General features: G+C 42.0%; 1 protein-coding gene across 2 annotated transcripts; it reads left to right on the top strand.

Moving 5' to 3' along the window:
- The first annotated feature begins 11,836 nt into the window (after positions 1 to 11,836).
- LOC145446466 (inositol oxygenase-like) lies at positions 11,837 to 13,847 on the top strand. 2 transcript variants are annotated; one of them, XM_080324759.1, is made up of 9 exons: positions 11,837 to 11,976; positions 12,043 to 12,144; positions 12,207 to 12,287; positions 12,350 to 12,442; positions 12,495 to 12,564; positions 12,624 to 12,801; positions 12,917 to 12,984; positions 13,287 to 13,449; positions 13,514 to 13,847. In XM_080324759.1, the coding sequence occupies exons 1-9, from the start codon at positions 11,971 to 11,973 to the stop codon at positions 13,620 to 13,622; spliced, it is 870 nt and encodes a 289-aa protein (XP_080180885.1). In that variant the 5' UTR covers positions 11,837 to 11,970; the 3' UTR covers positions 13,623 to 13,847. The 2 variants fall into 2 exon arrangements, with proteins under 2 accessions (XP_080180885.1, XP_080180886.1); XM_080324760.1 differs by lacking the exon at positions 12,207 to 12,287 and having other exon boundaries at positions 12,398 to 12,442.
- The last annotated feature ends 3,847 nt before the right edge of the window (positions 13,848 to 17,694 follow it).

Raw genomic sequence — 17,694 nt, 5'->3', positions numbered from 1 at the left:
ATTTCCTATTTAGCGTCATTTATGCCCATTTTCAATCGGATCTCTCCACTATCTTAGCTCTAAAAGCTGTAAAAGAGGGCGAATTACCAAAAAAGAGGATATTTAGATGTCCCCGGAGGACAGTTTCAAAAACCTGAAAAAGGAGGACAAATCCTAAAGGAGGACGTATGGTAACCATAGCATATAGCCAGACTCTTTACTGATGAAATAGGCCTCGTAACATGCGAAAGTGTAGCTTATGGCGGCTTATATCTATACCATACGCTTAAGTTCGCCAACACGAGGAAATTTATCTGGCCCATGCATTATTCGGCATTTACTCATGTAAATTGATGGTACGTCGGTACATTTGGAAAAATTTCAAACCTTTCCGATTTTTCTGTCGGCTTACCTTACATATAATTTTTCGGAGGCGCAACATTGCGTTGACGGTTACCAGTTCACTGCTGATTAATTTTATTGCGTGGTGTTCAATTCTGGGGTCTCAACTTTCACCAATAACAAGTCTTTACAAAACAAAGTCGTACCAAACTTCATTGGAGGAGCAATTTTAAAGGGTGGATGTCAGTTAGTGGGGAATGAAGAAAAAAGGGGGAAACCAATCTTTTAATTCGACAATTCCTTTGTTTTATGTAATGTTGTTGGTGGTGTTACTGCCATATAGTAGTGTGCCACCACACTAGATTTACATGCCATGAGATTTGGTTGTGATTTCCAAATAATCCCGTTTGTATATGTTATACGTTCCGTCTACGATGATAGGCAACGTACATCGCTGATGACATATGATATAAAGAAACTGGGGATATCATTGGTGCACCAAGGCTGTTTAAATGGATAATTTCATCCATAATAATTGGAATATGCACGCCGGAGCATTTCCACACATCAAAAATATAATATCACTTGAGAGGTTGGGTAAGTTGCGAAAGTATGGAAAAAGTATCAAATATGGTATGGAAGAATGTTGCTATGGCATGGAAAATTGTTATGTATGGTATGGAACGATTTGGGCGGGTATGGAGTATGGAAAATTCCCATTCCATTCCACTCCATTCCATTCCATACCATACCATACCATACCATACCATGCCCTGTCCAGAGCAAAGCATTGCACATAGCTTGTGTGTCACCAGTGGTGGCCTTACGAACGGGGGTGGGGGGGGGGCGGGCGAGACTTACCGGGGGCCCCCTATAAGTATCTAACCGTAACTTACGTATCTAACCGCGGTAAGGTTTGGCCAGGTGCTGGATTCGGCCATGTCTATTATTGCATGTGTCTAAGGATAGACTACATCAAGACTAAGTAATTATACTGCATGCAGAGACGTGATCATCATCGGGATACGGGACTTTTCTAACAAATGCAGAGATTTGATGATGATTGACACATCCGTACGGAATCATATTCTTGCTTGGTACACGGATTTCCATGTTTATTCGTTATTATCCTTAAAAAAAGCGCATAATCCGAATAGGGGGCCCCTTCGACCAGGGGGGGGGGGCGGGCGACCGCCCACCTCGCCCACCCCAAAAGCCACCACTGTGTGTCACTGAATTATCGAGCGGGACAGTTTCAACAACCAATTGGAGTAACTTTATCTTAACCGTCCAAGTTCGCGTCTTGGATGGAATTAGAGATAGAAATCCTTTCAAAAGACCTACAACTACATATATGTTGCTATAGTCTTGACAGATGGGGGTTGACGAGTTCATAATTGTATGTATAATCGCTATTACTGCGCACATACTCGCAAGCTTCCCACATAGGCCGTGCTCAGGTTTGGGTGAAGGTGCTGACCATTTTTTATTAATTAGCACGCCAAATTGAGATGTGGGTCGTTGCCAAACATTTTCAAATCGGAATTTGGGATCACAACCTTTAAAAGGTTGGGAACCCCTTATGCCTATAATATCGGCTAGTTACCTTGTTACATTGTCAGATGTATTAATCGCTGCCGTTCAACCGTAGTGTCCTATGGTGTGGACACAAGTAAATCTCACGGGTCAATGAAATTGGTCTACGTCACACTTTCTATTTGGCTGAAGGCAATTTAACGGAAATTTTTGACCGGCTTGCCGAGCATCAAATTTGATAAAACTGGTATCAATCCAAAGCTGCCGCTGTACTGATTACGAAAATATAAATTTTCACTTTAACACCTGACGAAGGAGCGGAGCTCCGAAAGCTCATATGATAAATAAAATTATATTACGTTGCCAGTGGACGCTAAAGATTATAAGGTGTGAAAGCAACCGAGAAATATATATGTTATTTCGCTCATGGCCCTGGTACCCCCACAATCAGCCTCGAATTTTTCATTGTTATGAATAGTGGCATAGTGACGCAACAATGCTGTCTGGCGAAACGAGAGCGTAGCTTAGGAGCAAATGAGTGGCTGTGTGGCGAAAGTGAGTGAGTGCTCAGCTGGCGTCGCGGCAATGGGCAATGAGCTTGGCGTGTTTCGAAGTGCAATCGCGTCGCAGAGAAACGTTGCGCTGTTAATGCTTTCTGTTGGCGCTTCGGTCAATCAGTCAATCAATCAGTTTTATTAATATTTTCATCGTTTCAAAACACCACAAAAGAGATAGGAAGGTGTCGAAACAACTTGGAGTATTCTTTAGGATCAGACCCCCACCATGGCCTAGGCGAAGTAAAGAAGAGGCATGCACACTAAATGAAACGTAATGCAGAGAATATAAGACGCAAGCGACTAAATAAAGTGTGATGTGGCGGAAGGCGAGGTCGATGTCCGGTCGTTGTCCGGTAATCCTAGAGGCTAGCTACTGTAGCTAGTATTCATTTATAAGAAATTGCTTGTATTTCGACTTGAATGCGGACATGCTCGACGACTGTCGGATAGCCGACGAGATGCTGTTCCACAATTGGGGTCCGGCATACTTGATAGAGCAATGCGTTTTCTTGTATTCCGTCCTGATCGTATGGTAGTTGTTCTTCGTTGGCGCGCGTGTGCTGTAATTGTGCGCATTAGACTCCGGGGTGAATTAGTCGTTGAAATTTGAGGGACATTGACCGCAATGGAACTGATACATGAACTTGGCAATTTCTAGCTTCCTCATATCTTCTATGTTTAGAATACCAAACATTTTGAGTATTGATTTATCAGTAGCACTAACAGGCCCCCGTGGGGCTTTCGCAATGATACGGATGATCCGATGTTGAAGTTTTTGCAGTAGGTCAATCGTATTCTTGCAGGCAGCGCCCCAACAAAGAATTCCGTATTGTAACTTTGATAGGAATAGAGTGTTGAAGAGTATCAACAGAACCCTAACTGGCAGAGTGTAGCTAACTCGGCGAAACAGACCACATACATTCAATAGTTGTGGTTTGAGGGATTGTATGTGACTCTTCCAAGACATGTCCGGATCCAGTCAAACACCAAGGTATTTGGCATTTTAGCGTTGGAAATTGGTTGGCCAGCGATGTCAACGGTTAGGTTATCGCAGGAGTTCACGGCCAATAATTGTGATTTCGCAGCGTTAACCCGAAGGCTATTACGGGACGTCCACTCATGCACTTTGGGCATTTGATATCACGGGCGACGGCATTCTAGCTTGCGGTGGTAATAGGTGCGTGAGATAGGAGGTGAGTATCGTCAGCGAATAGTGTTGTATTCAATGACGAGGTTTCAAAGATAGGCCTATCACTGACATATAGAGTATAAAGGACCTGTCCAAGAACTGAGCCTTGCGGAACACCACAGTTAACAAGGTGAGGGGAGGACAATGTGTTGGATATCGAACCATTTGATATCTCCCAGTCAGATAGCTTTTCATGAGCTCTAGTTGTGGACCCGGGAACCCGTAGCGCGCCAATTACGAGAGAAGAATACTGTGATCAAACGCTTTTTTTAGATGAAGAAAAATGCTACACCCGACACTTCGATTCTCCAACTGTCATAGTACTGTTCAGCTACTGTTAGCAGGGCGTGCGAGGTTTGATGCTTTTAGCGGAATCCGAATTGTTGTGGAGAAATGATAGGCATCTTGGCGAGGAACGAAGATAGGCGGGAGAGGAGCAATTTTTCGAACACAATTCCAATACACGGTAGGACAGATATAGGTCGGTAGTTGGTGACATTAGTTCTATCTCCGGCTTTGTAAACCGGGACAAGTCTGGCAGTTTTCAGAAGATAATTTTGGTAGACACCATTTTCTATCATGACATTGAAAAAATGGGCAATGAGATGGCCGATGTGCAGGCTAATCAGTTTTAAAAACCAGGGTGGATAAGATCATATCCAACTGCCTTGTTAAATTTGAATGGATGGCAAGTACCACTTCCGTGGAAGTTGCAGGCTCTAGCATGATGGATTGGGATACTGATTTAACAGCTGGCCTGGTCGACACAGGTTTCGAAATAGACGAGGCGATATTAGGCCCTACATTGAAAAAATATTCATTGAAGTAATTTGAGATGGCCGCAGGATGTGTCAGATTTTCCTAATCTGATTGTCTGATTGTCCTCTCTTGATCTGTCGATAGAAGCGAGCACACAGCCTTTCCTTGACTTGTAAGGGTAAAACTGGGTTCACATAATGCATTAGGGCCCTACGAATTTTCGCGCATTGTCATTCAACTTACAAAGAGATCTTTCCGTCTATGTAGCTGTATAGTGTATAGATTGTATAGATTGTATACATTGGATATATCAGATTACTATGATATCGATTGGCTTAGCCCGCTTGTTGTGTATGGCTCCAGAGACACGTTACGCTGTTGATGGAGAGTGTCGATACTTTCTATAGTCGCTTTGGTTAAGTGTGAGCAGTGAGCACACATTACAAGCCTTTCCTTGACCTGTAAGGTTGCAGTAAAAGTTGCAGTAAAAGTTGCAGTAAAAATTGGAATGAAAATAGAGAAATGATGCAACAAATTGCACTATAAAATCCGCCCAAACACCATAAAACATCATTTTGAGTATCTATAGGAAGCTGTCTGAAGCTGTAAACAAAAGTTGCAAATGTTGCAAAAACGTGCCCTATACTTATCACCTTTGTTTTTCACTGGAATGCTCTATTACCAAGCCTAGGCCTATATAGCCCTTGTCAGGAATATAGGAGATTTAACAACTAAACGGTTACGTTGGAATCTGGTTTATCATTTATCAATTACCTTTAGATTTGTCTGAATGCCGGAGACCTTTCGCGTCAGAAGTAATACAGCGGTATCCTTGCTGCGACACCAGCTGAGCACTCACTCTCGCCGCGTAACCACTCATTTGCTCCTGAGCTGCACTCTCGTTTCGCCAGACAGCGTTGTTGCGTCACTATGCCACTCTTCATAACAATGTCAAATTCGAGGCTGATTGTGGGGTTTCAGGGCCATGAGCGAAAAAACATTTATAGTTTCGTAATCAGTACAGCGGCAGCTTTCGATTGATACCCGTTTATCAAATTCGATGCTCGGCAAGCCGGTCAAAAATTACTGTCAAATTGCCTTTAGTAGGGTTACCATATTTTGTAATCGGGAATAGAGGACACTTTTTCAAAATTTTCAACCTTAGAATACCAGAGAAAAATCTTGAAAAAAATGGTAAATTTTTCCCACTTCGTAGTCAGTTGGCTAAAAAAAGGTCAACTTTCTCGCTAAGCGCCCAAAATACACTTTTTTCCTTCACGTTAACAGGTTGTTGACTGAAAAAAAGTCATCTTTCCGGCTCAGCTTCCGAATTACCCGCTGGAGCTTTAACTTCGGTGCTGATGTACGGTATCTCAGTCCAATTTGACTGTACGTTTGACCAAAATTCTCAAAACAGAGGACAAAATCTCAAAAAGGAGGACATTCAGGCGTCCTCGGAGGACATTTTCAAAAACCTGAAAAAGGACGACATAGTATGACAGGGTTGCCATATTTCTGTGACCCAAATTCTGGAAACTCTTTAGCGCCCACTAGTGGATTTCAAAATGAGTCATGAGGACATTGGCTGTCAATATGACGTCACACTAGCAAAGCCTTGCTCGTTGACCAGATGCGGTCACGATCCGCTTCAGGAGGATGTGGCTGTGTGTTGTATAACCGGGACCGAAACCACATTTTTTCAGCATTTTCCCGCCCAAATAAACAATGATTTTGAGCCCACCATAGGGTAATCGATGCAACTTTTTGAAGGGGGCTTGCTATATGAATCTGGTTTGTATATACATCTGGTCGATAAATTTTTGAATGAATTCTGTCAATAATATTGACTGTTCCATATATTAGTACATAGTTACTACTCTCCGCCCACAAGATCAGAGTTAGCGGTAGAGCTGGTGGAGGATGATGATAAGTTCGGAAATAGAGGGGTCGTAATTATACATCGTTAAGTCATGTTCATGTCCCACCGATAAGATTATTTATCAGTCTTATACTGCTGCGCACCACGGAGCTTTATAATCACCCCATATCCAGTGGTTTATTCGAACCTTTTATGGTCGCGACTCCATCTCCGATTTGAAAATGTTCCGTGGCCCAGATCAAAATTTGACGGGCTGATTACTAAAAGAAGTCAGCACCTTTGCCCAGACTTACTCACGGGCTATTTTGGAAGCTGATCACGTTCACCATTTTCGCGAACCCCAGGATAAAGGCAAACGCCCCCATGTTTGGAACCACTATCTTTGAATAAAGCATTTAACCGGCCTTGACGATCTCTAGGAATATACCGTTCTCCTATATTTGCGATTACAATTAGGCTTATTTCAGTAAATGAAGGTTGTTTTTATTTATATTTTATTGCAGTTTTTGCGAGGATGGTAGTACCCATATTAAAATCAATAAATGTGATGGTAAATCGCGCGCAGCGCGAACAAAAATATCGTGTAGCATGAATATTCCTAAAAATAATGTTTTTATGTTGATTTACGAAAAAATTATGAGCCTACACCCAGCCTTCAAAATTCCGGACATTTGGCATATTTTAAAAATACCTCCCGGACGCAAGTTTGAACAGTGAAATTCCGGACATGTCCGGACGTATGGCAACTGGCAACCTTAGCGTATGGTAACCCACTCTACCATTAGCCAAATGGAAAGTATGACGTAGACCAATTTCACCGAGTCGTGATATTTGCTTGTGTCCACAGACTCCACACCATATATAGGACTATGGTTCAACTATTAGTTCACTATACGGTTGACACCAATGTTCCCTCTAAGTTTTGACGAGTCTGCGCACACTCACCAACTCGCTGCGCAGATCCTTGGACAACAGTGCGTAACGACTAAAAAAAAGGTCATCACTTCGGATTTTTTGTGCGCAACTTAGATTTTCTGTGCGCAGAGACCGTGTCAGCACTGCGCATTTGCGCACGTGCGCAGCTTAGAGGGAACATTGGTTGACACCCGTTAAAAATGATTCGTGGTACATAATTAGAATAATGCCTAATGGCAATGTCATTTTGGTTTTACAAGCCGAGTTGGAATGAATGAATAAAAACGCACGATGCAATAAAGCTGATCGCATATCTCCCTCAAATGAACTGGTGCGATACACCCATGTCGGTCGGTTTCACGCTTTATAATGTAATTCGAATGAGAGTGTTATAACCACAATGAATTGATGACATGGCGTGGTACGCTGACTGTTGCCATATTTGAATTTAAAATACGGTCAGTTGCAAACTTCCAGCGCATCAGGAGCGTAAGCAAACTATGTAGGTCAATGGTGGATGACACACGAGAACGCTATTTGCAGCTGCGTGTAATGTATATATGCGAGCGATGCCCGTTTACGTCATTTGAGCTGGTAGCTATTGAACAAGGGGGCTGGACAAACTATCCAGACCTTATAATCCTGATATCACGTATTAAATAACATGAGAATTGTGATACAATGTAAAGATAGAAGGGAGTTGATTTGGTAATGAATATCAGTCGAACTATAGATACTAGTCGCCATAGGTTAGTGATCTGAAGTGATCAGTCAAATACCTAGCCGATCTTCGACGACAATGTCGAACAAAGTTCAATCTCGGTACTGGACGACAGAGACAATTGTCGTTCGTCATGCCTGGTGATTGATGACGATTTTGTGTGTTGTGATCGTACTGTTTAGCGACGTACTTGTCGAACGACACAAAGAATATTTTGCTCCAAACAAAGGTGTCGGACAAGGTCTGTAGACCAGTGCTTTTCAACCTTTGTGACGATTTGCACTTGTGCGAATGACGAAGGTGGTGCGAATGAATATCCTGATCCAGTGCGGATGAAAATCGTGATTTATTGTTAATTTTTCTGACATAGAATAATTCAAATAAACCTAATAGGAAATTCAAGGTCAGTGTAACTTTAGTATAGTTGCGAAGCAATTGTAAAAACTTAATACGACGCACCACTAATCGTAGCTCTCACAAGCCGTAGTGAATTAATATATTCGCACTATAATTATTACGTAACCAAATACCTGGTTTGGAAGCTGATGTAGTGGCAGACATCAGTATATCAGCCCGTCTGAGCCTGCGACAGGCTGGAAAAATGACGTGAAATTGACTTTCGGCTTTCTTTCGCTAAGCAATCATCATATTTTCGTTATAACTGTTCGATTAGCGCGAGGCACGAGGCACGAGGATAGCAATAAATACCATAGTTACAGACCGCATTTGCAAGTTACTGTAACGCAAATTTTTACCCATTCAAGGGTTATTAAAGTATGCGCCGCAAACGGTATAATTTTGAGTCGACAGTCGACACGGTGCCAGAGCTATCTGTCAATATGTATGTAATACTTGTTGAATTTATTGCTGGCTACTGTAGCCAAAAAGCGAGACACGCAGAAAAAATGTCCATTACACGAGAATTCATGATAAGATTTGCCCGACTGTTTTTGCTGGAAAACATGGTCGAAGACCGTTGGGATGAACTAGTGTAAGGGTGTGCAACGAGCGATTTCAGGCCTATGAGACTCATTCATTTCGAGGCCAACCCCTTCTACGTCATTACGACATAAAGTTTTGGTCAACAAACCGCTGAAAAATGCGGTGCCAAAAACATAAGCGGCGACAAAACCTTTATCTAAAAATGATAGCCAAACCTTTCGAGATGGATTGGATATGCGCCGATGTCGGCACGGAATAGTCCTGTTCTTGTGATCTGAGTAGACAGTAGTACAACATCAGCGACACGCATAGGACTTTAATTTGCCCTAGTTCAGTGGTTCCCAACCTTTTTCATCTCGTGCCTCCCTTGGCCGAAATTTAAGCCCAAATTCCCCCCTTAGGATAAATCTCCCCTTTGATTAAAAAAGGTCATTTTTACCGCGCAAACACCTGTTGACTGAGAGAATAAGACGGGCGGTGCCGAGTGTTTGTTTCTAGCAGTGCTGTAATAACACTTCGTAGACCTCCAAAATAATGGCCTTGGTTCCAATCAAACAAATTCTGGAAGGCTTGACTCAACAGACCCCCTCACTTCCATTTGTACTTTCGGCTTAACATGCACCAATCGCTAATATAACTGCTCTGAAAAATCAGTATCCATAAATTTACTGCATGGTCTCGCGATTTTTTGCTCAAGTTTGCGTAGCCTATGCATTTTTGGCCAATAATATTGGTACTTTCATATATAGCAGGGTTGACCAGACTCGAGTCAGACTCGATTCACCATTTTCTGATGACTCGACTTGACTCGAGTAATTTTCTCAAAATACGGAAACGACTCGACTAGAGACAATCTGGGTATTGATTCGACTTGGACTCGAGTCATTGTGCAGGACCCGAACAAAACCATATGACTCGAGACTATAAAACGTTGGACGTTGGAATATTTTGTCACTGTCTGAAAATGTTGACTTGAAAATATATGATAAATTATTTCACTAGAGGCCTTATTGTGATAGATCGGCACGACATTTGCTCGCTTAGGAAATATTTGATTGACAGGCCGTCGCTTGCCTACAAAATTGTCTTGCGAACTGCAGCACATTTGAACTAGTTTAAAAATGGGGAGCGGGGATTCGTATGTGAAAAAGAAATTTCAAATAGCATACTTTCAGCAAACAAAAACAGCCATAAGGACCATACGTTCGGATATAACTGGTTGACTACATGACAGTTCGGGCATGAACAATTTGGGAAATCCGTTACAATAATAAAGTGGAATTCCTCCCTAAAAATTGCAAAATTCCCCCCAAGGGGGGAATTCCTCCCCGGTTGGGAACCACTGCCCTAGTTGAAAGCAAAACGAGCGATAAAAGTTGGTTTTTTAATGAGACACTTTAATAGCTTAAGCTTCATAGTAGTCAATTTGTTCCACATCTGAACAAAATGTTAAGCATCTTCATCTTCTTTTTGTATAACAATTTTCGATTAGTTTGTGCGAATGAAATTTATTATACAAAAAAAGTGCGAATGGGGCTCAAAAAGGTTGAAAAGCACTGCTGTAGACAAATGAGTAAAGAGGAGCACCAATTTATTAAACGGGCATGCGGTGCAGATAAGCATTTCCTACCTGGAAGCGCTCTTACCGTTTCAATAGCCGCTAGTTAGCAGTGACAATGAAAACAAGTATGGCACTTCCGATAGCGCTGGGCAATTGACATATCACAATTGGGCTGTTATACGTGGAAAATTTAGGTCTCGTAAAGTCTTTGATTCGTTTCCAGCTAGAATCAGTCAAGTTATAAACAAATCATCATTCCGCAAATTCTGAGCTCATTGGACTTGTGCTGGCACTTCAATTCCCAGAATTAGCCGTTAACAATTTAGCTATGAAGGAATCCTTTCCAGCTCAATTATGTACGAAATGAAGTGTTTAAAGTCTCCCACTTCCAACTCATCACGAACCGAAGTCTCGACTACAGTAACGGTCGATGCAACGACTTGTTGCAAGGCACGCTAGTATAGTGCTTGATTGGAGTCGACGCTACAGCTACTTGCTGCAGTTCTTGTTGTACGCACTAGCCTACTGACTAATAACCGCTCTGAGTTCTCTTGCAATCCTGATCACACACGCAGATCCAAGGAGCTTTCAATAATTACACAGAACAGTCAAATAGTAGTTAAGTAGTGGTCAGAAACTTGTAGATTTACCAGGATCAAATCATAGTGCAATGTATTAAAGAACAAAGTGAAATGAATCTAATTGTCTTTTGTCTATTTACGATACTGCCACTGAAACGCGAGCACGCCCGCTACACTCGGCGATCTCTCAAAGCATGGGCTTCGCAGACTACTTTGGCAATAATACTAAGGTCGGGAGAAACGAGTTTGGGTGCTGGGGTGCGTGAGAAGATTATTGGCACCCTGCTGGGACTACAGCTGTTACAACTACGAACTTCCAACTACTCACGAGTACGAACAAAACATGTAATACGTATCCCGAAGATAAATATTGCGTTCGGTTGAGCGATTACGAACGCAATTACGAACACGATCACGAATGAGCATGTAATGAACCCCCCCTCCCCGGGTAGACAACCTGATCGATAACCATTTGGGCGTGTTATTGTTAAATTCGAAGGCTCGTTCAGTCACACCATCTTTGATCCACGGCAATAGTAATTATGCGCTGTCTGTACTACGGGGTGGCAAGTATCTGAAGCGGGCGTGTTAAAACAGGAGTGTGATGGATTGTAAATGGGACTGCGATTTCTATCAGATCATCGAACGACAAAGCAAATTTCACGCAAACAAGAGTGTCGCATAAAGTTCGTTGAAATAAGGCCCACGAAGAAGACTGATATATGTTTAAGAACCTGCCAGGCCGTCAACAACCTGACAAAACCGTCAGCAACCGGATCAGCAACTTTTTACGGAATCGTAAGCCTATTCGGTCACGCCGCCAGGCCAACAGAAATATTATTCGCTGTCTGTGGGGGCGTGGTAAATATCTGAAGAGGGTGTGTCACAACAAAGCGCTACGCGTAATAAATGCGACTGCGACTGAGCTACCAGCATTATTGCTAGATTTCAAGACTGCGAGTGTGTACGAGTACTTTTCTATAGAGAACGCCTTTACGGATAGGCTACAATGACGGTAAAAGTCAAGTTGGGCGCGAGATATCGATATTTGAGGCGTAATTTGAATTCATCTGCTATACAGGGTGGAGCAGTAGCGATCATCGACCCTTCGGAGATATACAGACCCGACGTGGGAAACTGGGAATGTGATTGCGAGAGGGAAGGATTTCGAAACTTTTCTTCCGTAAGATAACTTTGATTTTTCCTTTCACTGGTATTGTGAACGAAGATTTCGTCTTATTGTAGAAAGGAGTCTTGTTTGATCGCGTATATCAAACGTACACTTCGATGCACACGAACCAATGCGTGTACTTCGTGCGCGCTAAAGTAAAAATAACATTTTGTGCCTCTTTATCGCTGTAATGTGAATTCAAAAATTGTGTCACTAGCATGATCACTGGCTCAAATTCAACCACGGTGAACTCACAATTATGCAGGCCTTGGAAGAACTGAACAGCCTCGTCGACGAGAGTGACCCGGACGTAAGACAGTGCTTGAATTTGCGGAGCGGGACACGCATCTGTTATGTTTTAGGTTGATTTCCCAAATTCTTTTCATGCTTTTCAAACAGCAGAAGGGATACGGCAAAAGCACCCGGACAAAGGTTTGTTGCATAAGTTCTCGATGTCGGCCGATATGTTACATGCGTCAAACCCTTCACAGATTGGTTCCACCTGACCGGGCTCATTCACGACCTCGGAAAGATGATGGCGATATGGGGCGAAAATCAGTATTGCGTAGTCGGCGACACATTTCCCGTTGGCTGCGAGTTCGCGAAATCTATCGTGTACTCTGATACGACATTTACAGACAACCCAGATCTGAAAAATCCAAAATACAAGTAAGCGTTCCTTTTTGTGAACACCCTATGCAAACAAAACCTGCCAAAACCAGATATGCGTGAGCAGCGTGGCTACTGCCAGTCTTGCTACGTTTCAAGCGATTTACTTTTACAGCACACGCTACGGAATCTATCAGCCGGAATGCGGTCTCGATAATGTCCTTATGTCGTGGGGTCACGACGGTAAGTCACCAATTAAGTCCAATCAATCAATTAAGTGAAATTTTGATCAGATCAAATATCACAAGATTGCAATATAATGAAAAGATATCCTGCAAAGTAATGCTGTACTCGTTGTCAGCGAACGCGATTACAAATCACGATATCCCCTTTTATGACATTTTACCAGCCTCCATATCTATCATCATAAACCGGAAGTATAATGACAATTGTCATAGTGACGCGAGTGCGCACAAATTTCTGCTTCCGTCCCAGGCTCACCACTGCAAAAGGAACATAAAAAGCCTTTAAATTTTGCCTGACAGAATACTTGTATCGAGTACTTCGCCACAATAATACGACGTTGCCGGACGAAGCGCTGTACTGCGTTCGGTATCATTCGTTTTACCCTTGGCACACGGGAGGCGATTATGATCATTTATGCAATGATAAAGACCGAGAAATGATGGAGTGGGTGAAGGAATTTAAGTAAGATTCGCATCGCGGAAAACGTAGAGTCCAATTCGAATGACAGTATTCTTTTCATTTACAGTCAGTTTGACCTTTACACGAAGTCACCTGACCTACCAGACATCCAAGAACTGGTTCCATATTATCAATCTCTCGTTGATAAATACATACCTGGTGCATTGAAATGGTGAACAACGCTTCTACAAAGCCAGCACTTCCTTGTATATTTTTAATGTGTATTTGACTTGATTAGCTGCTGCGATTGTATTTTTTATGCAAATAATTTTTCGGGGTCTTGGATGCTCGCCGAGTGCCGTTACTAACGCATCAGATTGCTCTCGTTAGGCTTCTGCTTTCGTAAATGTATAGACTTAGCTGCTTGATGTCTGCGAAATATATAATTTCTATGAAATGAGCAGTATGTCACTGATTTCCATACTTCGTTGGCTAAGCGTTGTCGGATTTGTCAATGATTGACTACAACGCTTTTCAGTAATTGGAGTCGGAGCAAATATGGATCAGTCCAAGGTTGGAAGAAGGCAGGAATATCTAGAACTATATGACACATCTTCTACGCGTGATAGCCTATATACTAAATTTGTAGACCAAACCCTGAAAGACGGACCGCAAGCCGCCGGCAGCGACAACTTACGCAGTCGTAAATTTACTCATTGCCATTTACGACATCGGAAATCCGGATGTATTGACTATCACAAATCGATTCGTTACCTAAAATAGAAAAGGCTCTTTACGTTGATATGCCCTAAAAGGCGCTTTTAGCACCCAATTAATATCTATAGTATAGACTTCTTCCAAGTCATCATTACCTTAACAAAGCTACGGTTCAGCAGGGTTACCATATACGTCCTCTTTTAAGAGTTCTCAACCTTTCTGTCTTCGCGGACCCCTTTTGGATCGCCACGGACCCCCGCGCCCCCCCAATTTTTATTTCAAATTTAGCTCAATTATCGTGTAACCGTCATCTGTCTTGTGCAAATATTAACTGTAGGCTACTGATAAACTGCAAAAGATGTATTTTCTCGAAAATATAGCATCATGCAAATTCATGCTATATATGTTATGTCGAGAAATTCAGTAGACTCCCTAATTACTATTTCAAAGCGAATTCTGTAGCTGCATTTCTTGAAATACGTGGTCGTGGCCTGAAAATCCGCGCCTGTATTTTGATGTGAACGACTGCCGAAAATGTAATATTAATGCGTAACACTTTCTACGATACCTCTAGGTATGTTCGCAAAATGGCACCAATATTGAGAAAGAGACATTCGAAAATCGAGAATAGTAGCCTGTGGTATGTAGGCTATCACAGAAGAAAATATACTTCGTGGTGAGGTCTCAATAACTTTGTTGGGACCAATGATATAGGCTGGGACGGATTAGGAATTTTTATTCCAAACTAGGCCTACTGCTTACAATTTTTCGGGTAGCCTGCTACTAACAACTTCAAATCCAAAATATTTCGCAAACATTTCCAAGTAACCCTGATTGATCTTGGTATACTCTATCTTTTCTTCCCACAAACCCCAACAAAACATCTCTAAGCAGCAATAGATTAGTATAAGTGAGCTATTATGGCTATTAAAACGATTTTGCAATGTATGATATTTCATATTAGACCCCGTTCTGTCGATGTGAGTCCTGAAGTTTTAGCATTTATGAAGCGAAATCGCCTCGCGATTTCCTTAATATTAGGTTATATATCATTTCGCAAATTTAGAGGTTATTTGCGGACCCCCTGAAAATGTTTCGTGGACTCCCGGTTGTGAAGCTCTGTTTAAGTTTTGCGGGAATTTGTCCTCTTTTTTTCAATAAATTGAAAGTGTCCTCGGAGAACGCCTAAATGTCCTCTTTTTTGGGAACTTTATGCGACCAAAAACGCGACTCCGACGCAGCGAACGTCACAGTTTCGTAAAAAATCGGGTAAATCGGGAGTCGAGTCAAAGGGATCTCGCCTTTTTGAGTCAACGCATTACCATCAGTCGAAAATTTTTCAAAATAGCCTGTTTTCTTGTCCGGTGCTGGAGCTTTCAGAATTTTTAAAAAGTGTCCTCTATTTAGGATCTCAAAATATGGTAGCCTACGGTCAATCAATCAGTCAATCAGGTTTATTATTATTTTCATCGTTTCAAAACATCACAAGACTGCGATACAATGAAAAGATAGGAAGGTGTCGAAACAACTTGGAGTATATAGCCTTTAAGATCAGACACCCACCTTAGCTTAGGTGAAGTAAAGAAGAGACATGCACACTGGATGAAAAGTAATGCAGAGAATATAAGACGCAAGCGACAAAATGAGGTGGCATGTGTCGGAGAGCGAGGTCGATGTTAGGTCGTGGTCCGGTAATCCCAATGATATATATAGGGTTACCATATTTTTGTGACACAAATTCCGGACGCTCTTTAGCGCCCACTAGTTAATTTTGAAATGAGGTAACAGTTCATTGTCGAATAATATGACGCGTCACACCAGCAAACCTTTGTCTATCGACTAGAGGTGGTCACGATCCGGTTTAGGAGTATGTGGTTGTGTGTTGTAAGTTGTAACCAGGGCCGAAGCCACATTTTTCAGCCCCCTTCCGCACCAATAAACACTGAATTTGGGCCCACCGTAGGGTAATCGATGCAACTTCTGGGGGCTTACTATATGCATCTGGTCGTTAAATGATTTGAATGAATTATGTCAATAATATTGGTTCTTTCTATAATTTTGATCCTCCCTCCGCCCACATGACCAGAGTTAGCGGTAGAGCTGGTGGAGGATAATGACTTCGAAAATGCAAGGAGCGTAATTGTACATCGTTAAGTCATGTTCATGTCACACCGATAACATTATTTATCAGCCGAATGCCTGTGCGCACTGCACCTCTGAGAGACCACGCATCCGGTGGTATCCAACCTTTTATGGTCACGACTCCATTTCCAATTTGCCGTGGCCCAGCTCCAAATTTGATAAGCTGATTACTAATAAAGGTCGAAAGATTTGCCCGGACTTATACTCACGGCCAATCTTGGAAGCTGATTACGTTCAACATCTTCGCGAACCCCAGAATAAAGGCAAATTTCCCCCAGTTTTAGACCCGCTATCTTTGAATAAATCATCCAAACGGCCTAAACCGACTCTATGAATATACCGTTATCTTGTAATTTCGATTACAATTAGACTTATTTCTGCAAATAAATGCTATTTTTATTTATTTAATTTTGATCGCAATTTTTGCGAGGGTGGTAGTCCCCATATTAAAACCAATTCATGTGATACTAAATCGCGCCCAGCGCGAAGAAAAGTTTCATGTAGCATAAATCTGCCCAAAAATAATATTGTTTTTGTTGATTTACGAAAAAATTATGAGCTTATACTTCAAGCATTCAAAATTCCGGACATTTAGACATATTTTAGAAATTCCCCCCGGACGCAGTTTCAACAGGGAAATTCCGGACATGTCCGGGAAATTCCGGACGTATGGCAACCCTAATATATATACAATGATATATAGCATTGGGTAATCCTGAAGGCTGGCTAGTATTCTTTTATAAGAAATTGCTTGTATTTCGACTTGAATGCGGACATGCTCGACGACTGTCGGATAGCCGGCGATATGCTGTCCGGCATACTTGATAGAGCGATGTGTTTTCTTGTAACCCGTCCTGATCACATGGTAGTTGTTCTTCGTTGACGCGCGTGTGTTGGTGAGGCGAGTTATATATTTGCTTTAGCTGCACAACTTTAAAGTGCTAGCATTCCTATTGCAAGGTGTGCATAGTTCGTGATTAGGTATTTACCTGATGATTTTCCTTTCGGTTTGTAATCAAAACTCACTTCTGGTTACAACTATTCGAAAATATCCAAAATAAAGGTTACAACTATCCGGAAATATCCGAAATATAATCTGAAACATAATCCGTATCCGATCCGATTGTAAAATCCAGTCCGATGTCGAGGAGGGTTGGTGCGATGACATGCAAAATAAGGTCAAATACATGCAAAATAAGGTCAGTCGCGACATGCAAAATAAGGTCAGTCACATGCAAAATAAGGTCAGTCGCGACATGCAAAATAAGGTCAGTCACATGCAAAATAAGGTCAGTCACATGCAAAATAAGGTCAGTCGCGACCTGCAAAATAAGGTCAGTCACATGCAAAATAAGGTCAGTCACATGCAAAATAAGGTCAGTCACATGCAAAATAAGGTCAGTCGCGACATGCAAAATAAGGTCAGTCACATGCAAAATAAGGTCAGTC

The sequence above is a fragment of the Botryllus schlosseri genome, chromosome 9 (assembly GCF_051294905.1).
Source record: "Botryllus schlosseri isolate E-star chromosome 9, Bs_hap1, whole genome shotgun sequence".
Taxonomy (NCBI): Eukaryota; Metazoa; Chordata; class Ascidiacea; order Stolidobranchia; family Styelidae; genus Botryllus; species Botryllus schlosseri.
Note: the sequence above shows the minus strand (reverse complement) of the source record. Positions and strands in the feature narration are given on the sequence as shown.

Bases quoted from the DNA above. Each gene is read 5' to 3' on its own strand.
- LOC145446466 (XM_080324759.1), top strand. The intron at 12,443-12,494 runs GTAAGACAGTGC...GTTATGTTTTAG, and splicing joins TCGACGAGAGTGACCCGGAC to GTTGATTTCCCAAATTCTTT. The intron at 12,565-12,623 runs GTTTGTTGCATA...AACCCTTCACAG, and splicing joins GCAAAAGCACCCGGACAAAG to ATTGGTTCCACCTGACCGGG.